The 24,371-nt window shown below is 41.7% G+C and overlaps 1 protein-coding gene across 9 annotated transcripts in view; it reads right to left on the reverse strand.

Moving 5' to 3' along the window:
• The window catches only part of ARMH3 (armadillo like helical domain containing 3), a 234,021-nt gene that overhangs the window by 25,900 nt on the left and 183,750 nt on the right, over positions 1-24,371 (reverse strand). For 8 of the 9 annotated variants that reach the window (XM_077947332.1, XM_077947327.1, XM_077947325.1 and 5 more), the window contains one exon: positions 21,873-21,951. In XM_077947332.1, coding sequence (XP_077803458.1) covers positions 21,873-21,951 — 79 coding nt within the window. Of the gene's footprint in view, positions 1-21,872; positions 22,005-24,371 lie in introns of all 9 variants that reach the window. The other variant, XR_013398298.1, reaches the window with a different exon arrangement.

Raw genomic sequence — 24,371 nt, forward strand, 5'->3', positions numbered from 1 at the left:
TACAAGAATCGTTTGAACCTGGGAGGCGGAGGTGGCAGTGTGCCACTGCACTCCAGCCTGGGAGACAGAGTGAGACTCTGTCTCAAAAAAAAAAAAGAGGTAAAGTTTCTGGTCAATAGTCAGCTATTAGCAGTTAAGTTTTTGAAGAGTCAAAACACACAATTTTCAACTGCACAGGGGGCCAGTGCCTCTAACTTGGGTGTTAAGAGTCACCTGTAGACAGAAAAAGAGTAAAGAGAGAATATTTAAACACTACCAACATACTTAACTTCTAAAAGCTATTTATAGAAAACAACTCAGTAACAGCAGAAAACATTCTTTTCAAATGCACACAGAGCATTCAACAAGATAGACTGTACAATGGACCATAAAGCAAATCTCAATAAATTTAAAAGGACTGTAATCACACCGAGTATATTTTCTGACCATCAGGGAATTAAATACGCAATTAGTAACAAAAATATATCTTGAAAATCCCCAAATAATGGAAATGAAACACATTTCTAAATATCACAAGATAAATGAGAAAATATTTTGAACTGAATGAAAATGAAAACAGAACCTACCAAAATTTGTGAGATGTTATTAGTACAGGAAAAATTTACAGCTCTAACTTTTCATATTAGAAAATAAGATCTAAAATCAATGACCTAAACTTCTACCTTATGAAATTAGAAAAAGAGCAAATTAAATCAAAGCAAACAGAAGGAAATAATACAGATAACCATATAAATCAATGTAAAGGAAAAATAACAGGGTGGGCATGGTGGCTCACACCTGTAATCCCAGCACCTTGAGAGGCTGAGGTGGGTGCATCACTTGAACTCAGGAGTTTGAGACCAGCCTAAGCAACATGGCAAAACTCCGTCTCTACAAAAAATACAAAAATTAGCCCAGGTGTGGTGGCAGAAGCCTGTAGTCCCAGATACTCAGGAGGCTGAAGCCAGAGGATCACTTGAGCCTGGGAAGTGGAGGTTGCAGTGAGCAGAGATTGCGCCACTGCACTCCAGCCTGGGTGACGAAGTGAGATCCTGTCTTAAAAAGAAAACAAAAGAAAAATAACAGAAAGCCAATGAATCTAAAAGTTAATTCTTTGAAAGATTAATAAAACTGACAAACCTCTAACCAGACTGATAAGGAACAGAAGAGAAAAGATACACATTACTCATATCATGAATTTGAGAGGGCATCACTATAAATCCTATAGGGATTTCAAGCAATAGGGAGAATTTTATGAATGAATTATGCCAATAAATTCAACAACCTATATAAATGAATAACTTCCTTGAAGACACAAATGATTAAAACTGGTTCAAGAACCAGTAGTAAACTTGACTGTTCCTAAATCTATTAAAGAAATTCAACTAACAATTAAAATGTTTTCCACAGAAGTACACTGATATATGCATTTTACTTTGAAACACATTAAAAAAAAAGATGGATTGATGGATGGAGATCTATCCTATGCGTCATACATGTGATAAAGCAAGTATAGTGAAATGTAAATAACAGAATTTAGGTGAGGGTTATGTGGATATTCACCATATAATTTTTTCCAACTTTACTATATGTTTGAAATTTTCCCTAATAAAATATTGGGTATAAATTCTTCCTGCAAAGAAAACTATAGGTCCAGATGACTTCACTGGTTAAGGCTATTAAACATTAAGCAAGAAATAAGACCAATCCTACACAAACTCTTTTTAAAAACAGGGGAACAGGAATACTCCCTAACTCATTTTTTAAGAGCAATACTACTGTAATACCCAAACCAAACAAAGACATCACAAGAGAACAATGAACTAATATCCCTCCATAAACACTGATACAAAAATAGCTTAAAAATATTAGCAGCTCAAATTCTGTAATATTTAAAATAAATACTATATCATGATCAAGACAAGTTTATCTCAGAAATATAAGGTTGGATTAATATTCAAAAATCAGTTACCGGCTGGGCACAGTGGCTCACACCTGTAATCCCAGCACTTTGGGAGGCCAAGGTGGGTGGATCACCTGAGGTCAGGAGTTTGAGACCAGCCTGGCCAACATGGTGAAACCCCATCTCTACTAAAAATAGGAGGAGGTTGCAGTAAGCCAAGATAGCGTCACTGTACTCCAGCCTGAGGGACAGAGTGAGACTCTGTCTCAAAAAAATAAATTAATAAAAAATAAGCTACCATATTAACACAATAAAGGAGAAAATCCACACGACCATCTCAACAACTGTAGAAACAGCATTGGCAAAATGGCACATCCATTCATAATAAAACCTCTCAGCAAATCTGGTATAGAAGGGAACTTCCTCAACCTAATATTGGGAATCTATGAAAACTCACAGCTAAGTTATGTTTAATGGTGAAAGAGCAACTGTTTCCCCTTAAGATTTGACAAGGACATCTATCTATTCTCACTAGTTCAATATTGTGCTGGTGATCGCAGCCAGTGAAATAAGATAAGAAAAAGAAATAAAAGGCATATGGATTTGAAAAAAAGAAGTAAACGTGAATTTATTCATACACAACATGACTATGAGCACAGAACATTTTAAAGATTCTAACAACTAATGGCCAGGTGAGGTGGCTCATGCCTGTAATCCCAGCACTTTGGTAGGCAGGGGCAGGCGGACTGCTTGAGTCCACAAGTTTGAGACCAGCCTGGGCAACATGGCAAAAATCCATCTCTACAAAAAATACAAAAGTTAGGTGGGTATGGTGGCAGCTGGTAGCCTGTAGTCCCAGCTACTCAGGAGGCTGAAGTGGGAGGATCACCGGAGCCCGATGAGATTGAGGCTGCGGTGAGCTGTGACCATGCTACTGTACTCTAGCCTGGATGACAGAGTAAGACCCTGTCTCAAAAAAAACCCAAACAACAAACAAACAAACAAATAAAAAACCTAAAAATCTAATAAATAAGTTTATCAAGGATGCAGAAAAAAAGTCAATTAAAAAACAAGTATATTTCCATAAACGGGCAACAAACGATTGGAAACTGAAATTTAAAATACCACTTACATGGCATAAAAATGAAATATTTAGGGATAAATTGAGCAAAATAGGCATAAAACAAGTACACTATGAAACACTGATGAAAAATTTTAACAGATCTAAATAAACGGAGAGGTATATTATGTTTTCTCCATTATGGATATGAAAACAGTATTATTGAAGTATCAATTCTCTCCCAAGTCATCTATAGAGTTAATGCAATTCTAATCAAAATCTCACCAGTCTTTTTGTAGAAACAAGCTAATTTTACACAGAAATGGAAAGGACCTAGAATATTCAAAAACATTTTATAAAAAAACAAAATTAGAGGGTTAGCTGATTTCAAGATTTATTATAGACCTACAATAATCAAGACATGGTAGACCATATATTTAGACATATAGACCAATGGAACAGAACTGACGGTCCAGAAATAAACTGCACATACATGTTCGATTTTTTTTTTTGATAACACGCCAAGGTATCTCAATGGAGAAAGAGTAGTCTTTTCAACAAATGGCAATATAACTGAATATTTGGCGGGGGGGAAAGAACATTTACCACACACCATAAAAAAGGTTAACTTGAAATGAATCACAGAACTAAATGTAAAAGCCAGAATTATAAAACTTACAGAAGAAAATACCACGAGGCTGGGTACAGTGGCTCATGCTTGTAATCCCAGCACTTTGGGAGGCCAAGGCGGGTGGATCACTTGAGGCCAGGAGTTCAAAACCAGCCTGGCCAACATGGTGAAACTCCATTTCTACTAAATATACAAAAATTAGCTGAGTGTGGTAGTGCACACTTGTAATCCCAGCTGCTCAGGAGGCTGAGGCATGAGAATCACTTGAACCCGGAGGCAGAGGTTGCAGTGAGCCGAGAATGTGCCACTGCACTCCAGCATGGGTGACAGAGCAAGACTCTGTCTCAAAAAAAAAAAAAAAAAAAGGGCCGGGCGCGGTGGCTCAAGCCTGTAATCCCAGCACTTTGGGAGGCCGAGGCGGGCGGATCACGAGGTCAGGAGATCGAGACCATCCTGGCTAACACGGTGAAACCCCGTCTCTACTAAAAATACAAAAAGAAATTAGCCGGGCGTGGTGGCGGGCGCCTGTAGTCCCAGCTACTTGGGAGGCTGAGGCAGGAGAATGGCGTGAACCCGGGAGGCGGAGCTTGCAGTGAGCCAAGATCGCGCCACTGCACTCCAGTCTGGGCGACAGAGCGAGACTCCGTCTCAAAAAAAAAAAAAAAAAAAGAAAGAAAGAAAAAAAGAAAGTACAATGAACATTTTTGCAACCAGGAGTAGGCAGAGATTTACTAAATAAAACACAAAAGCATGACTCCTTTAAAAAGTAAATTAATCTTCATGAATATCTACTTAAGTTAAAATTGATCTTAAAAATGTCTAGTCTTTGAAAGACATCATTGAGAATATGCAAAGAAAAAAGGCAAACTACTGACTTGGAGAAAATATTTAGTGTGTGTGTGTGTGTGTGTGTGTGTGTGTGTGTGAAAGACATCATTGAGAATATGCAAAGAAAAAAGGCAAACTACTGACTTGGAGAAAATATTTAGTGTGTGTGTGTGTCTCTAACAACCTGCATCAAAAATATATAAAAACTCGTAAATAATACAACTTCAGAAAAGAGGAACAACCAAATTTTAAAAATAGGTAAATGATCTGGACACTTCACAAAGGAAGATCTATAATGGCCACATAAAAAACTGCTCTAGCCAAGCATGGTGGCTCACGCCTGTAATCCCAGCACTTTGGGAGGCCAAGGCAGGTGGATCATCTGAGGTGAGGAGTTCAAGACCAGCCTGACCAATATGGTGAAAACTCGTCTCTACTAAAAATACAAAAATTAGCTGGGCATGGTGACACGCGCCTGTAGTCCCAGCTAACTCGGGAGGCTGAAGCGGGAGAATTGCTTGAACCTGCTCTAGTCATCATGGAAATTAAACTAATAATATTAAAAAGCTGTAATAAGTGGCTGGGCATGGTGGCTCATTGCCTGTAATCCCAGCATTTTGGGAGGCCAAGGCATGCAGATCATCTGAGGTCAGGAGTTCGAGACCAGCCTGGCCAACATGGTGAATCCCTGTCTCTACTAAAAAGACAAAAATTGGCCAGGAGGGTGGTAGGTGCCTGTAATCCCAGCTACTTGGGAGGCTTAGACAGGAGAATTGCTTGAACCCAGGAGGTGGAGGTTGCAATGAGTCGAGATCACGCCACTGCACTCCAGCATGTGCAACACAAGCAAGACTCCGTCTCAAAAAAGAAAAAAAAAAAAAAGCTGTAATAAGTATACTACATATCCAATGGCTAAAATTAAAGCCTCATAATTCCCAATGTGGCAAGGACATGGTGTAGTTGGAACTTTTGTATGTTTGTTGGTTGGAATGAGAAATGGTACAACCACTTTTGAAAACAGCATGGCAGGCCGGTCACAGTGGCTCACACCTATAATCCCAGCACTTTGGGAGGCCGAGGTGGGCGGATCATGAGGTAAGGAGTTCGAGATCAGCCTGACCAACATAGTGAAACCCCGTCTCTACTAAAAATACAAAAAAAAAAATTAGCCAGGTGTGGTAGCGTGCACCTGTAATCCCAGCTACTCAGGAGGCTGAGGCAGGAGAATCGCTTGAACCCGGGAGGCAGAGGTTGCAGTGAGCCGAGATCACACCACTGCACTGCAGCCTGAGGGACAGAGAAAGACTGTCAAAACAAAAACAAAAACAAAAAAACAGCGTGGCAGTTTCTTTACTTTCAACGTATTTATTGAGATATAGTTTATATATCATAAAATTCATTCATTTAAAGTGTACAATTCAATGGTTTTAGTATATTCACATAGTTGTGCAACTATTACTATGATCTAAGTTTAAAACACTTTTATCAACCCAAAAAGAAATCCCATACTCATTAGCAGTCCCTCCCCACCCTGCTCGCCACCCATAGCCCAAGCAACCACTAATCTACTTTCTGTTTCTATCGATTTTCTGGGCAATTCAAATAAAACAAATCACATAATATGTGGTCTTTTGTGACTGTCTCTTTTACTTATAATGTTTTTGAGAGTCATCCATGTTGTAACATGTATCAGTACTTCCTTCCTTTTTTATGGCTGAATAATATTCCATGGTATGAATGAATCACACTTTGTTTATTCATTCAACTGCTGATGGACATTTAGGTTGTTTCTAGTTTTTGGTCATCCTAAATAATGCTGCTATGAACATCTGTGTACAGATCTTTGGGTGGATATATATTTTCATTTCTCTTGAGTAAACACCCAAGGAGTGTCACAATGTGTATGAATCTCAGAAAGAAGACATAAAACAGTACATATTGCATGAGTTTATTTATATAAAATTTTTTAAAAGACAGGTCTACTCTATAGTGAAAATAATCATATCAGCGGTTGTCTATGGCCCAGACTTGGGTGAGGACTGATTGCAAATGGTATAAGAGAACATTTTTTGGGTGACGGAAATGTTCTACATCTTGATTGTGATGGTGGTTACATAAACATATTTTATTATATGTTAATTATACCTCAATAAAGTTAAATTTAAAAGTCCAGCAAATCAGGACTAGTCAAAAAAAATGTATGGCCATGGACAGTAAGCTTGTGTCATTTTCGGTCTTGATATTCCATTTTGGGCTGGAACAAGAATGATTCAGACTGATACATCAGAAACTCTGAGCTAAGAGTTAGTATTTCAACAATGCTAATGAATCCTCCCATTGTGCTCTTCCCCGCCACCCCTGAAGAACTCCACAACCCTCCCTGACAAATTAAACTGACTCCAGGCAGCAAAAAACAGTACCCGGAACTATTCTCAGCTGGGGACTAGCTACAGAAAGGTTTTTTTAGTGGGTGTAATTACCTGGGCTTTCTAACAAATTCAATATTTGCTAAGCTGAGGAGCTTCTGGGGTCCTGCCATTACTAAGGACACCTAATGAGGGTTCTGCTTTTGCCTTTTTTATGAAACTGAGGCAAGAATGAGAGATACTACATGATCATGGCTCTGCTTGTGGCAACTCACTTTGAATAAGGGTCATCAGCCAATAGTTTATGGATCTGCAGAGACACAGTATTTCACTGGGGTTTCAAGGAGAACAGGGAGGTTTATCCGTCCTTCTTAGGCTTACAAAGGGTCAGGTGGGACTGCTGTGAAGACACCGTTCATATACATCAGCTGAGAGAGGTCTAAGGCGAGCACACAGGCAAAGATCTAAAACGAAAGTAGTGATCCTGATACATATTCCATGAAGGCCTCAAGGGCAGGTATGGTTTTTGCATTTTTGTAGCCCTGACTTGGCGTAGAGTACATACTTCTGTACTTCTGCATGGAAGAAAATAAATCTGGGAAACATTAAGCCAGGGCAACCCTTCTCTGCCTTACTGCACTAAAGACACTTAGAAGCTGAGAATTCTTAGACCAAAGCAGGTCCTGAGAGCTTCCTTTGGAGGCAAGAATTGGTTCTTTTTTTTCCACAACACTTTAGTAGCCCAAAGTGACTGGAAAAAAAAACCAAAACAAAACAGCTAAAAGCATAGGAACTACAGTAGAGCACTGTAACAAAACCACACCTCATCGAGTGAGCATCCCTCCCTCCACTGGGTGCTTATAGTGACCTTCTATCCAAGATAATCTGAATCTCTCTCCAGGGTACAAACATTCAATATAATTATTTGGAAACAATGATCCAAAAGGTAGACACAAATCTCTTAAGACTACAGAAAGTTGTTCTGCCTTTTAAAAGGTAACTGTTCCCTGTATACAGTCACCCGGTATATAATAGGCAGAAGGTTTTTCCCCTCTTTCTATTTTCATTTCCTACACTTCAGGACCAAACCCAGTTTCAGACCCAATTTAAGCTGGCCAGTTCTCCCAGTCCATCCATGCCTTTCAAACCTGCTACCAAAGAGCTCTACACTGCCCTCAGATTTATTGATCTGACAGGTTGACTCTGCCCTTCAGCAAGGTGAACCAGATAATGAACCTCACAGTGGGTGATTAGTGAGAGGCCATCAGTTGGTTAAAGGAGTGGTGACACGACTTTCTTTAATTTCCCTGGGCAGTCACCCCCACCTCCCTGACTTTATTTGGTTGAAGCCCTAGACACCTCTTGTGAAGTTTTTTTCTTTTTTTCACTAATTACAGATCCAACACACACAGGTCCTTACCTTGCACAAGCAAGGCATCCAATCACACTAAAGGGACTGGGGAAACATGATACACAAATATCACATTAGAACTTCTCTTCTGGCCGGGCGCAGTGGTTCCCGCCTGTGATCTCAGCATTTTGGGAGGCCGAGGCAGGTGGATCATGAGGTCAGGAGATGGAGACCATCCTGGCCTCAAAAAAAAAAGTTTTTTTTTTTTTGAGATGGAGTCTCGCTCTGTCGCCAGGCTGGAATGCAGTGGTGCAATCTCCGCTCACTGCAACCTCCGCCTCCCAGGTTCACGCCATTCTCCTGCTCAGCCTCCCCAGTAGCTGGGACTACGGGCACCCGCCACCACGCCCAGCTGATTTTTTTGTATTTTTAGTAGAGTTGGGGTTTCACCGTATTGACCAGGATGGTCTCGATCTCCTGACCTTGTGAGCCGCCCACCTCGGCCTCCCAAAGTGCTGGGATTACAGGTGTGAGCCACTGCGCCCGGCCAAAAAAGAACTTCTTTTCTATGGCTTGTTGCATGCAGGGCACTCTCCCTAGCTCCAACCTAGAGGCTGACATCTCTGTCCTCCCCACCTGAAATTTCTTTTCTTGCAAACATTACATCTAAGAAAGGGAGAGAGAAAACACTGTCTCTGTTTCTAACTCACTGGTAATTCAACATGGGATCTCTGTCTCTTTGCCAGACGTCACTTATCTATCCCTCCCAAACAGAATCTTTTAACAGAAATCCCATCTGTGGGCTATGCACAGCTTCCTTTCTAACTGGGTGGGTCATTTTGAAGACCACAACATCTTTTCAACAAGATCACTATAAAAAGTCAAAATGCTGTTATGGTACTTAGGAAAAACATTTCCAATCAACACAGTTCGTAACAGAGATACAAGTTTGCATAATGACACATTTGGCCTCTGATGTTACCACAGTGACAAACTATGTTTTTCCAAGCACATCTTAAAGGGTTTTGAGCCACTTCCTGAGGGAAGATGTTGCAGTGGAAACAAAAAGAACTTCCCAAAGATCTACCTGAAAAAAGGTGACTAAAAAACAACTGAAGTGGGAATTCCTACCTGAACACTCTCACTAGTAACCAGGATAAAGGATACTTCTTGGGTTAAACCAAGAAAGAAAGGACTACTGTCTCCAGTAACCTCTTCAAAAGCTGACTACTGGCCAGGTACGGTTGTTCACACCTGTAATCCTGGCATTTGGATAGGCTGAGGTGGGAGGATCACTTGAGCCCAGGAGTACATGACCAACCTGGGCAACATAAGGAGACCTGGTCTCTACAAAAAAATTTAAAAGTTAGCAGGGTGTGGTGGCGCACACCTGTAGTCCCAACTACTCAGCTGGGACTGGCAACACAGTGAGACCCCATCTCTACCAAAAAAAAAAAAAAAAAAAAAATAGCCAGACGTGGTAGCACATGCCTGTAGTCTCAGCTACTCGAGAGGCTGAGGCAGGAGGGCTGCTTGAGTCCAGGAGCTCGAGGTTGCAGTGAGCTATTAAGGAGGTGGAGATGGTAGGATCACTGGAGCCCGGGAGATTAAGGCTGCAGTGAGCCATGATCACACCACTGCAGTCCAACCTGGGATACAGAGTGAAATCCTGTCTCAAAAAAAACTTTTTTTAGGCTGGGCGCGGTGACTAATGCCTACTGAAAATACAAAAATTAGCCAGGCGTGATGGCGTGCGCCTGTAATCCCAGCTACTCAGGAAGCTGAGGCAGAAGAATCGCTTGAACCCGGGAGGTGGAGGTTGCAGTGAGCCGTGACTGTGCCACTGCACTCCAGCTTGGGTGACAGAGTGAGACTCTGTCTCAAAAAAAAAAAAAATTTTTTTTTAAAGCTGACAATTACTACGATTCCTACTACCTCCATCACTGTTCCTTCTATGCACTGCCAATGAAGCTTCACAGTTGCCTGAGAAAGACCAGAAGTTTATATGACAGTCATTTCAAAATCATACCTAATTGGATAAAATGCTGACAGTGATAGAGATGAATAATAAGCCGAGCTCTTCTCTGCCAGTGACCTCTGCATTCATCCAGCTTGGCTGTGGGACATTAATTTTTAGTCTTTGTTTTCTATAAACAAAATGGAATCACTATTTTAAAAACAATTAAAATTCAGTGTGCTGGCTGGGCGTGGATTATATGCCTATAATCCCAGCACTCTGGGAGGCCAAGGCAGATGGATCATCTGAGGTCAGGAGTTCGAGACTAGCCTGGTCAACATGATGAAACTCTGTCTCTATTAAAAATACAAAATATTAGCCGGGTGTGGTAAGTGTGCCTGTAATTCCAACTACTCGGGAGGCTGAGGCAGGAGAATTGCTAGAACCCAGGAGGCAGAGGTTGCAGTGAGCAGAGATCGCACCACTGCCCTCTAGCCTGGGCAACAGAGTGAAACTCTGTTTCATAAATAAATAAATAAATATTCCTTGTGCTACCTTTTAGATCCTGAACCATATATTATCTACTAAAATAAGTAAGTAAAAATATTTTAGGTAGGGCATCATGGCTCACGCCTGTATAAGTGCTTTGGGGGGCAAAGCAAAAGAATTGTTGAAACCAAAAGTTTGACACCAGCCTAGTCTGGGCAACATAGTAAGACCCCATCTCTACCAAAAAAAAAAAAAATAGCCAGACACGGTAGCATATGCCTGTAGTCCCAGCTACTCGAGACGCTGAGGTAGGAGGACTGCTTGAATCCACGAGTTCGAGGTTGCAGTGAGCTAGAATCGTGTCACTGCACTCCAGCCTGGGTGACTGAGAGAAACTGAATATCTTAAAAAAAAAAAGGAAAAGGAAAAAAAAAAGTTGCCTGTGTATGGTGGCTCATGCCTGTTAATCCCAGCATTTTGAGAGGCTGAGGCAGGAGGATCGCTTGAGCCCAGGAGTTGGAGCCTGCAGCGAGCTATAAGTGTGTCATTGCACTCCAGCCTGTACAACAGAACAAGATCTTGTCTCTAAAAATTAAAAAAAAAAAAAATTAAGTCATCATGTCCCTTTAGTGTGTAGAAGAAGCTTTATTTCTTATAGGGACCTTTCTGAGACACTTGATTGGAATAAAGAGTCTCTTCTCTCGTTTATAAAGTTACCATACTGTGCCAGTATCTTCTACTTACACATTTCTGCCTGACTGGAAGGCATAGTCCCCAGACCCCTCGTCAGTGCTCTTTGTCCTCAACTGAATGGGCCCTTCCCCATCTAGGACCTTCCCCCATCTCCCGGGAATAAGCCATTATCTTTACTCTCCTTCCTTCTTTTTCCACTTTCCTATATTTTTTCCTTCAGAATATCTGACACACTTAGGTTGTCACATATTCCCCAGCCTGATAAAACTGAAAAAGCTCTGGCTTTGGAGTCAGACAGACCTAGGTTCACTTTATGGCTTTACCACTAATAGCTGTGCGACCCTGAACAAATTACTTAGTTTCTTTAGTTTCCTCATCTATAAAATGATAACCACATCTACCCCAAATAATTTACATAAGAATTTTTTTTTTTAAGACAGAGTTTCACTCTTGTTGCCCAGGCTGGAGTGCAACGGAGTGATCTCGGCTCACTGCAAACTCTGCCTCCTGGGTTCAAGCAATTCTCCTGCCTCAGCCTCCCGAGTAGCTGGGATTACAGGTGCCCACCACCATGCTTTGCTAATTTTTTTGTATTTTTAGTAGAGACAGGGTTTCACCATGCTGGCCAGGCTGGGATCAAATTCCTGGCCTCAGTTGATCTGCCTGCCTCAGCCTCAAAAAGTGCTGGGATTACAGGCATGAACCACCATGCCCAATCTAGGACATAAGAATTAAGTAAATAACCCATATAAAAGTGTGCAGCTCAAAAACTACTAGTTGTTCCTTTCCTTTTATCTATTTGCATATATTTTAAATCTGAAACACATTCTCTCCTATCTAGGGCCTCTGGCAGTGCAGCTTATCTCCTGGTCCAGGGAAGACAGTGGTCATCCTAGCAGCACATCATTGTTCAGTTGACCCTCTCATGTGGGCCTTCTCAAGATGCCCTATATAACATAAAGATGATTACTGAGGATAAGCAGCTTGTAAAACCCCACCTCATCCCCACTTCTGACATGTCTTTCCAGCAGCAGTGACTCCGGTGAACAACTCATATCAAACATTTTTCTGCAAACAGGTCAACTGAAATGCCAGAATCTAAACAGAGGCAACAAAGAAGGCGGGGTCGGATGGCCAGTGCTGGTGTCACATGCTCACACTTGAGAGTTCGCAAAGCAACCATCATTCATGGCTATAGGGAGGCAGTGAAGACTACAATACAGGCTGTTGTAGAAAAACATGATGCCAAGTACAGAAAACTGAGTTATGGCTGTTGTGGGAGTCTTACATCTCAGCTCTCCAGCACACGTCTCTGCCAAGGTTGCCTTGTGTGATGGTTCGGGTCCTGTTCTAAGATGAGAAAACACCACAGGAGTTCTCAATGTGGGCTGCTTGGAGAGGCCTCAGTTACCCTATTTGAGATCCAAAGCTTCCCCGGGGAAAACTTTTACTTAGGTGGCTCCCATGGGGAAAGTGGGTCACATTCACTTCCTGCTCAGAAAACCCTGCCACACAGCTTTACAACCCCCTTCTCTCAGTCTTCCTCAACAACCCGTGGTGTGCTGGAGATGGCTCATACAGAGGCTTGTGAGTTGACTGTTAAATTTCAAAAATGGTGAGAGCCAGCTGGCTTCACATTAGTAGCCATGGTGGGAGCATTCACCACCAAACACTACAAATCAGCCTCCCTCCCACCACTCACAGCTTCATAACCCCGGTCCCCAAGCAATTGTTAAACATTTACTAGTACACCAAGGACCAACAACTCTCACGCTGAAGTATCAGGCTCCATTTTCCTCGTAAGTCTTTGTGTTCTCTGGCCCTTTCCCCAAGATCTTTCTGTTTTTCTCCTGGATGTTCTCATGTAATGGATGCCACCCAGGGCCCCTAACAATGTTGTTCCCCACAAACTGGGGTTCTCCTCTTATGAGTGCTTCAATCCTCTCTGGGAAAATGAAGCTAGGCACCATTTGTATTTCTAAAGAGCCAGCAGTTATTTGTAATGACTCTTAGGATCAGGAGAAAACAAAAATGGTTTAGCAAGATTACCAATAGATGGAAATAAGAAAATATTTGGCAGCTTCTAATATAACCTTCACTCATTCAGATATAAAGCATGTTATTTCCTTAATTTTCTTTAACCTACTCCTACAAATGAATAACCTGTTTTGTCATAATACTTTTGAAGATATGTCTTATATTATACAACATTATATAGGTCTCCTCTGAATCCAAAATCCAAAGCCCTAGTTACAGCAGAGACTTAAACTTAGGAATCTGGTTACACCATCCTATGGCCCTGTGACATATGGGGGTACCAGCAGAACACCTTTCTGCTCTTCCCAGAAAATTTCTAAATTTACATGTAGAGAGATTTTTAGCAAGCTCCTGGGTCACTTGGTTGAAAAGAACACCAACTTCAAGATAAGTGTGCCCATTCTTAAAAATAGAAAGCAGGCTGGTGGTTACCAGGGCAGCTGAGGGTTGGGGGGAAGTTGTTCAATTCTCCAAGATGAAAAAGTTATCGAGATCTGTGGCACAACAATGGACATATTGTTAAGTGTACTATACCATACACTGAACACAATTAAAATGGTTAAGTATTGAAAGGTGTGGGTTTTTTAAACTGCAATTTTAAAAAAAAGATAGATTTACCCAGTAGGCCTCATCATATGTTTAGCATTGAGGCTAGCTCACACCAGGCCCCTAATAAATGCCTGTGAATGGTACCAAAGGCAGTATACTTAGGACAGGGATGAGAGTCAGTGCAATAGGGATGATGGAGGCTGTGATTAAATGACTGACTTGTATTTTAAATCATCCAGTCTCTGGGTGTTCTGTGACCCAAGGACATGACTTGCTAGAACTATTTTCTATTCTTTCCATCCTTTTCAGATCCTGGTTTTGAGTACACTTTACAATTTATGCCTCTTCATTTTATCCAGTCCCTACCTGTCCTCTTTCAAGGCTAAACTCAATTCTTTTCTCCTCCATATGGCCTTTTCTGACCACTTTTCTGATCATCTGCAGAGATCTTTCCCTAACAGAACAGATCCACTGGTAGGCTAACAATAACAAGTTGCTTTAAACCATCTCTTGCACTATTCCATCCTCTGAGAGCAAAAGCCCTTTGTATCCCTCAAATGCCTAGCACACTCTGAGGCAAAGAGCAGGCACTAAATACTGATAGCGGAACGAAGGTTGAAGAAAGCAAGAGAGGGCCAATAATTTACTTGCTTTCCAGTGGGATATTTCAAAGGCAGAAAATTGGTCATGAATGTGACTGAAAGCTTAAGGAATAAGGTGTTCAAAGAAGGTTTTGCTTTGAACCCTAAATTGCCACTGTGTTTGCTAGATATTCAGGGCTCTAGAGAATCTTCTGTAAAGGTCTGCTATGAAGCCCTCTCTTGCCTATAAGGTAATCAGAGCAGATATAAATCATCACGTCATAGCATTTATAAACCAACCCAAATGGTGAATAGCCTAAAAGGAGCTCAAGATCCTCAATGAGCATTTTCAAAGGTCTGATGGCTTTGGAGCAAAGAAAAGTATGAGGTACTTTTTTTTCCCTCCCCACTGAGACGGAGTCTTGCTTTGTCGCCCAGGCTGGAGTGCAGTGGCACGATCTCAACTCACTGCAACCTCCGCCTCTCGGGTTCAAGCAATTCTTCTGCCTCAGCCTCCTGAGTAGCTGAGATTACAAGCACATGCCACCGCGCCCAGCTAATTTTTGTATTTTTGGTAGAGACGGGGTTTCACTATGTTGGCCAGCTGATCTTAAACTCCTGACCTTGTGATCTGCCCGCCTTGGCCACCCAAAGTGCTGGGATTACAGGCATGAGCCACCGTGCCCAGCCTAAGTATGAGGTACTTTTCAAAGTAGCTAAGCTAGTGATTCTTAAAATGTTGTAAAAGGGAAGTCAAAGACCAGTTGAGGGTCTTAGGAAAGATGAACCCTCTTCAATAATAATAATTTTAAAAAGGACATATGCATAATTTCACACACAATTTCAGGGTGTGTACTAACTCTTTAAAGCCTATTTATTCTTGGACCTTAGGTTAAGCACCACCTGTGAATTAATATTATTCTAAGAAACTACATGGCAGACCTCTAGCACATACATGGATGCATTTCTAATATGATGCAGCTGATAATATCAAAGTCTTTCTCCTAGTTTGAAAAGTAGGAATAGGGCTGGGTGCAGTGGCTCACGCCTATAATGCCAGCACTTTGGGAGGACAAGATGGGAGGATCACTTAAGGCCAAAAGTGTGAGACCAGCCTGGGCAACACATTGAGACTCCTCTTTCCACAAAACTGAAAAAAATTTAGCGGGGCATGGTAGCATGCTCCTGTAGTCCTAGCTACTTAGGAGGCCAAGGCAGGAGGATCGCTTGAACCTAAGAGTTTGAGGTTACAGTAAGCAATGATCGCTCCATGCACTCCAGTCTGGGTGACAGAGCAAGACCTTGTCTCTAAAAAAAAATAATAAAATAAAAGTAAGAATAGAGGAGAGGGAGTATCTAAGAGTGTCAGATAGGACAGGATAGGCAGAAGAACCTCCCTGGAGAGCTCTTCCATTTCAGCATACTTCTGTGAAGGTAGCAGCATTGCCTCACCAAGACAGGATATCCTCAAAGCATCCAAACCCAAGAATTAGCCCGGAGGTAAAAGTTTCTCTTAAACACCTGCAATCTACATTTATTTAGTACAGACAAAATGGTCATGGGGTTTATCTATGCAACACAAGTTGTATGACAACTATCCTCCTAGGGGAATGAAACTCAGAGTGCAGCCTGGTGCTCATATAATATATCCTAGCACTTTGGAAGGCAAAGGTGGGTGGATTGCCTGAGCCCAGCAGTTCGAGACTAGCCTGGACAACATAATGAGACTCCATCTCTACAAAAAATTTAAAAAATTAGCCAGGCATGGTGGCATGCGCCTGTGGTCCTAGTTACTCAGGAGGATAAGATGGAAGGATCACTTGAACCCAGCAGGTCGAGGCTGCAGTGAGTTATGATCATGCCACTGCACTCCAGTCTGGGCAACAGATTGAGATCACACACAAACGCACCCGCCAAGCAAACAAAAAAGAAAATTAGGGTGCAGGCTACTAGTGAGGGACAAGCTGAAGACCAGAATTTCGGAAGGCTTACAAGGCTGACTGATATGCTCAGGGTGCATTATTTGTAGTCCTCTTTAAAAGAGAAGAGAGCTAGAGGAGATGAACACAACTGGAAGCAGAAAGAAAGCAGCCTTAGGAATGGAAAGAATCAAAGTAGACTCAAAGTTCCTAATGTCTGAAACCACTTAAGCTGGTATGCATTCTAAATCTTCCAGTCTGACCCCTTAGTTTCATCTTTTTGGGAATCCTTATTCCTTGATGATCAATTTTCCTGGACATATCAAATGATTCTACCAGGTAAGAATGCATGCTTACTAAAAAGCCACACTGGAGAGAGAAAGGAACTAAATCTCAGTTAAGCAGGGGACAAGGGGCCTGAAGGACAATTTTGAAAGGTGTCCTAGAAACAAGCCGAATCCAGTAGGGAATAAACTATGAGTAATTTCATAGCTCTTAGAAAAGCAAGTTGTATCTTCTCCATAATCTTTATTCATAAAGATAAGTTAAATACAAAAAGAGGTCAAAATGCCCTTACCTAATGCCATATATAAAAATTAACTCAAAATGGATTACATATCTAAACATAAGAGCTAAAACTAAACTCTTAGAAGAAAACATAGGGGAAAAGCTTCATAACATTAGATATGGCAATAACTTCTTGGACTTCTTGGATTTCTTGGATTTGACACCAAAAGCACAGGCAACAACAGCAACAACAAACAGACAAAATGGACTTCACCAAAGTTTTAAAAGTCTTATGTGTAAAGGACACTAACAATAGAGTAAAAAGACAAACCACAGAATGGAATAGAGTATTTGGAGATCAGATATCTAAAGAGGAATTAACATCCAGAATATATAAAGAATTCCTAACAGTTAACAACAACAAAAAAATTCCCCAATTAAAAAATGTGCAAAGGACTTAAAAAGACATTTCTCCAAAGATGATATACAAATGGCTAATATGTACATGAAGAGATGCTCAATATATCATTAGGTAAATGCAAAATGAAACTACAATGAGATACCACGTCATACCCATTAGGCTGGCTATTAAAAAAAAAAAAGAGAGAGAGAACACAAGTGTTGGCAAGGATGTGGAGAAATTGGATGTAAAATGGTACAGCCAATCTGAGAAACATTCTGGCAGTTCCTCAAAATGTTAAACATAGAATTATCCTGTGATCCAGCAATTCCACTTCTGAGTATATATACAAAAGAATTGAAAGCAGGGACTCCAACACATAGTTGTATGCCAGTGTTCAAAAGCAACATTATTCATAATAGCTGAAAGGTGGAGACAACCCAAATGTCCACCAATGGATGAATAAACAAAATGTATATACATGCAATGGAATATTATTCAGCCTTAAAAAGGAACAAAATTGTGGCACATGGTAGAATATGGATGAATCTTGAATACATGATGCTAAGTGAAATAAGCTAGTCACAAAAGTCCAAACACTGTATGATTCCATTAAAGTACCTAGAATAGTCAAATTCATAGAGACAGAGTAGAACAGTGGTTATCAGGGGCTCAGGGTAGGGGAAATGGGGAGTAACTGTTTAATGGATATAGAGCTTCAGTATGGAATGATGAAAAAGCCCTGGAGAGGACAGCAGAGATAGCTGCACAACAATGTTAATGTATTTAATGCCACTGAACTGTACACTTAAAAAGGGTTAAAATGGGCCGGGCACAGTGGCTCACGCCTATAATCCCAGCACTTTGGGAGCCCGAGGCAGGTGGATCACCTGAGGTCAGGAGTTCGAGACCAGCCTGGCCAACATGGTGAAACTCCATCTTCACTAAAAAATACAAGAAATTAGCTAAGCGTGGTGGTGGGCACCTGTAATCCCAGCTACCATGGAGGCTGACGCAGGAGAATTGCTTGAACCCGAGAGGCAGAGGTTGCAGTGAGCTGAGATCGCGCCACTGCACTCCAGCCTGGGTGACAAGGGCACGACTCCATCTCAAAAACAAACAAAAAAGAATGATCCTTCAGTCACACTGAGGGTATTAACTGATTAAAAAGTTTATCATGAATGATGAAGCCAATGACAATTAACAGAAAAATGTCATTACCTTCTGGATATCTGAAAAGAAACCCCAATGTGAAAGGCTGGGCTCTGTTTAATATGCAATAATGAATTGACAAGTATCACCTTGAAATGCCTCATACAGAGGCTAGAATGTGTCTAGGGGTTGTCAGAATTCAAGAATTCACAAATCTCTTTGCCAGAAGAAAATGGCAGTCTGGGCAGGCAGACATAGCAAAGAGCCCTTTCTTCTCTGCTAACTTACTGAATGCTATAAATTTCATTTAACACCTATCCATGGTCTTTAGGTTTTATTTTAGGAGTACTTTAGAATCTATTGAGGATTAAGTTCTTGACTTTTTTCTCTACTCAGTCTGCTGTCAACAACTGCAGGGCCCTACTGCAATCTATAAAACTAGCTCTTTGAGAGGCCATGAATACTGTTAACATTAAGTGACATTCACATTAATGCTCATAAGCGAAGGGAGAGAAGTGCTCCAACACATGCTGGAGATTAACGAGGCAGTCAAATACATCTAATCTGATAGTGCTGAGAATAAACCAAGTGTACTGTAATGCTGTCATTTAGCACCCTTCAAAGTCAGTTAGGGAAGAGAAGCAACAACTATTTTGAGGGTGGCTCTCAAGAAGGTCCCAGAATAGTATCACCCTCCTCCAAACCACCAAGTGAAAAGGACTGTTAAAAGAGGTAATGAGTACACAAAGACTCAATGAGAGCAATGAATAAGATTATTCACCACTGATCCCCACTTACCTTAGCACCACAACTTATAGAAGGTATATAATAATACTGATAATTGGCCGGGCATGGTGGCTCACGCCTGTAATCCCAGCACTTTGGGAGGCCGAGGTAGGTGGATCACAAGGTCAGAAGATCAAGACCATCCTGGCTAACACAGTGAAATCCTGTCTCTACTAAAAATACAAAAATTGCCGGGCGCGGTGGCTCAAGCCTGTAATCCCAGCACTTTGGGAGGCTGAGATGGGCGGATCACGAGGTCAGGAGATCGAGACCATCCTGGCTAACACAGTGAAACCCCGTCTCTACTAAAAATACAAAAAACTAGCCAGGCGAGGTGGCGGGTGCCTGTAGTCCCAGCTACTCGGGAGGCTGAGGCAGGAGAATGGCATAAACCCGGGAGGCGGAGCTTGCAGTGAGCTGAGATCCGGCCACTGCACTCCAGCCCCAGCGGCAGAGCGAGACTCTGTCTCAAAAAAAATAATAATAATAAAATACAAAAATTAGCCAGGCGTGGTGGTGGGCGCCTGTAGTCTCAGCTACTTGGAAGGCTGAGGCAGGAGAATGGCGTGAACCTGGGAGGTGGAGCTTGCAGTGAGCCGAGATCGCGCCACTGCACTCCAGTCTGGGCGACAGAGCGAGACTCCGTCTCAACAACAATAACAACAACAAAAGATAATTATTATCATTACTATTATTTTGAGACAGGGTCTCACTGTCACCCAGGCTGGAGTGCAGTGGTATGATCACAGCTTACCGCAGCCTCAACCTCCCTGGGTTCACCTCAGCTCCCACCTCAACCTCCCAAGTCGCTAGGACTACAGGTGCGCACCACCACATCTGGCTAATTTCTCTCTCTCTCTCTCTCTCTTTTTTTGTTTTTGTAGAGACAGCTTCACCAAGTGGTACAGGGTGGTCTTGAATTCCTGGGCTCAAGCAATCTGCCCACCTCAGCCTCCCAAAGTGCTGGGATTACAGGTGTGAGCCATTGTACCCAGCTGGTATACAATTATATATTGACCAAGTAAATCAATTTTGCTATCCCTTCCCCATTCTCCTATGAAATCCCTCTCCACTGAAATCGCTTCATCTCTGGCCTGTGCACTCATTTTGAGAGGCACTTTCATCATTTCATTTAACTTTGAAAGAAGTTGGAGGAGGCCGAGGACACATGCTTGCTAATCATCCTTTCACAGACTGCCTTGTGTGCCAGAAAGGATTTTTATTATTGGTCTGTGGCAGCTACTGCTGGAGAAAGATTTCAGCTTGACCTTCCCAAGCTGCTGGGGGATGAATACTGCACGTGGCTGACAGAGCAAAAGTCTCTTCCTCTTTTTTTTTTTTTTTTTTTTTTTAAAAAAAAAAAAAGCTTTTAGACTAACCAGAGTTCACTGTGGTAGGGAAGTCACCCCTTCTCTTATTGCATAAAACTCAAGATGTTGAATTATTTTGCATAAAAATGATATAGTAAAATTAATGTGAACCAGTCCAACAAGAAAATGGTAGCATCACAAAGCACCTCACAGACAGCACAGCATCAAAGAACAGGACTCAGGATAGCTCCACAGGCAGAGACGAAAAAAGGAAATAAAGGCCATTTATAAAAGCAGTTTTAAATGTGAGGATGGATTCTCACAGCTGGCCTCACAAAAGAGAACAAATATGTCAAAGGGAACAACTGACAGACTAATAGAGTCCTATCCATCTGGCTGAGAAAAGAGCCATCGGTGGGAATACTGAGAAGCTTGACTGTTAGGAAAAAGGCTTGCTTGGTGCTTCGCTGGGAGAACTGAATAGCTTTGACGAACATTGAAACACATGGTCAAATCATAGCTGGCTGACTGGCTGTGCCAGCAAGAAGCTCAAACAAGGGTTACAAAGATGCACTGGCAAAAAGGGAGAACAGGGCACATGTGGTCTTCCTACTGGCTTGGAGTCTATACCCTGGCCCCTCTAATTTGGGAGTAGGGTTAAAAGGAAAGGGAACCATATGAATAGGATGTCTTATTTTGTGCTTTTAAAAAAAGGACTCGAGAGTCTCATTTTGACACATCAAGTTCAATCCGCCACGCTAATGCCTCATCTGTACTTTTATATAATGCAGAGCTGAGTGCAGACGCTCTGGGAGAAGGGGAAATCAGGCCAGATTTATGGAAAACAAAGACACAAGGCTATCTGCATCTCCAACTTAGTCCATACTACAGAAAAACCTCCTCAGAAATAATTGCTCAAGGCAAAGAGAACTCAATTACTAAGGAAAAGCTGTCCCAATGAGGGCTCACGTTTTAATGAGCCAAATAGCTTCAAATTAAGCTGAACTCAGGGTTTTTCCAATCAGCAGTTTCACCCATTTCTAAGTTCTCATTTCTTATTTTCAAAAATCAAAATGACTCTGCCTAAATTTTTTAAAAAAGAAATGCCTTATCACACTCACTCTAAAACAATAATTCACTAGATTTTCACCTACATATCTTCTATATAATTAACAAACCCTTCAGATGGCACAAAGGCAGATAGTATCACTCTATTAAAAGTACTATCAACCAATCCCACACTAATTCCTCTCAGTAGCCTGGCCCCGGACACCCCCACAAAAACTCAGTCACAGAAATCCCCTGCCATCAGAGAGAAGGCAACTGCTTGATCCTAGCCACCAACTAGGTCATCTGGGGAAAGTAGTGGCTTACCTGCTCCTCTGACAGTTGGGATATGTGATTCACAGCAGCGTAGGACTCAATTTTGGGGTTAAAGTGGTTGATGATGGCTCTGAAACAAAGAATTCATATTAATATGGTGCCAGATGGAAGAGGGGGATACATCTGTTAAAAAATAACGATCAAGTACCCTCTGGTTTAGAGTACTAGAGCATGGGACGGATTATGACTGGGTAACTGTCCTCTTATTGAACATGAGGAGGTCACAGATGGGGGTGAATTGATAACTCTGAAATGGGAAGGACTTACTATTAGACAGAAAATAGAATCAAGCATCTCTGCTCTGCAAATGAACTAACGGAAAAAACCCAAAGCCGAACAAAAATACTGAGTCCTTCAGATGAGAAAGGGAACCCAGAGGGCTGTCCACTAGAGGGCCCTGGTGCTTCAATCAGAAAGAAAAACTGTCTTCTTTGACTCAGGAGAATAGGGCACTCGGCAAAGCTGGGCCAACAACACAAAGGCTAAATAGAAGCAATCTTCATATTTGTTAGTAAGTAGTTTCAAACCAAAATTTTATATCTGGCCATTCAACCCAAAAGCTGAGTGTCATTTTAAAACACTCCCTTCTCCATCACTTGGTCACATCCAAAATCACCTAGTCTTATCAAATCTACCTCTTAAAAAATCTCTGAAATCTGAAATAAATTTCCCTGAAACCAATGCCTTGGTATAGGTCTTTGTCATTTCTTGCCTGGTGTAGCAAAAAGAACACAGGTTTTAGATCATGGTTTTACATGAGTCCATACGAATATAAATGATTCATAGAGAAGAGACAAATCTTGTTTTTTCTCATATATATATAAAATTATATATATATATATATATATATAATTTTAGACAGCGTGTCACTCTGTCACCAAGTCTGGAATGCAGTGGCATGATCATGGCTCACAGAATCCTTAACTTCCCAGGCTCAAGCGATCCTCCCACCTAAGCCTCCCTAGTGGGACTACAGGCACGTGCCACCATGTCCGGCTAATTATTTTTGTTGTTAGTAGAGACCGGGTTTTGCCATGTTGCCCAGGCTTAAGCCTGGGCTCAAGCAATCCACAGGTCTCTGCCTCCCAAAGTGCTGGAATTACAGACACAAGCCACGGCAGCTGGCCAACAAATCTTTCTTATAGAACAATTTCAAATAATATATATGTAGATACTTCTCCCTATAGGAAATGAAGTTTATTTCTCATCCTGAGGGTGCGCTAGATTTAGTGACTGATTGCCAAAGACTAGAGTAGCAAATGGGAAACACAGTAACTTTATAGCAAAGAAGCCTGGCAAACACTACCTTAACAAAATGATGAAGCTGTATATTGCCAGTGATATCATGTAGATATCATGTAACCCTTGGTGTGACCTGATGAGAAGGGCGCTTAATATCTCAGTCTAATCACAAGAAAAATATCAGATAGGGGACATTCTACAGGATAACTGAATGGTACCTTTTTTTTTTTTTTTTTAGACAGGGTCTCACTTTGTCATCCAGGCTGGAGTGCAGTGGCACAAACATAGCTCACTACAGTCTCCACTTCCTTGGCTCAAGCAATCCTCCCACTTCAGCTTCCCAAGTAGCTGGGACTACAGGCATGCGCCGCCATGTCTGACTAATTTTTGTATTTTTCATAGAGATGAGGTTTCACTAGATTGCCCGGGCTGGTCTCAAACTCCTGAGCTCAGGCGGTCCTCCCTCCTCGGCCTCCGAAAATGCGGGGATGACAGGCATGAGCCATTGCTCCTGGCCCTGACTGGTAGTTTCTTTCTTTCTTTCTTTTCTTTTCTTTTTTTTTTGAGATGGAGTTTTGCTGTTGTTGCCCAGGCTGGAGGGCAATGGCACGATCTCGGCTCACTACAACCTCCACCTCCTGGGTTCAAGCAATTTTTCTGCCTCAGCTTCCCAAGAAGTTGGGATTACAGGCCCCCACCACCATGCCCAGCTAATTTTGTATTTTTAATAGAGATGGGGTTTCACCACATTGGCCAGGCTGTTCTCAAACTCCTGACCCTTCAGGTGATCCACTTGCCTTGGCTTTCCAAAGTATTGGAATTACAGGTATGAGCTACCGTGCTCAGCTGGTACTTTCTTAAGACTCTAAAAGTCATGAAAAACAAGAGTTGAGAAATTGTCACAGATCACTGGGGAGATATGACAATCAAATGCATATCCTGGAATGGCCCCTAGAACAGCAAGAGGACATTAATGGAAAAACTAGTAAAATCTAATTAAAACATGGAGTTTAGTTAATAATAATGCCAGTTACTTAGTGTTGATAGATGTACCTTGGTGACATAAAATGAGGGAAATTAGGCTGAGGGTATCCAGGAACTCTGTGGATTATCTTTTTACTTTTTCTGTAAATCTAAAATTATTCCAAAACAGAAAGTTTATTAAAATGGGTGGTGTGGGCTAGGCGTGGTGGCTCACGCATGTAATTCCAGCACTTTGAGAGGCCAAGGTGAGCGGATCACTTGAGC

This window comes from Macaca mulatta, chromosome 9 (genome assembly GCF_049350105.2).
Source record: "Macaca mulatta isolate MMU2019108-1 chromosome 9, T2T-MMU8v2.0, whole genome shotgun sequence".
Lineage (NCBI taxonomy): Eukaryota > Metazoa > Chordata > Mammalia > Primates > Cercopithecidae > Macaca > Macaca mulatta.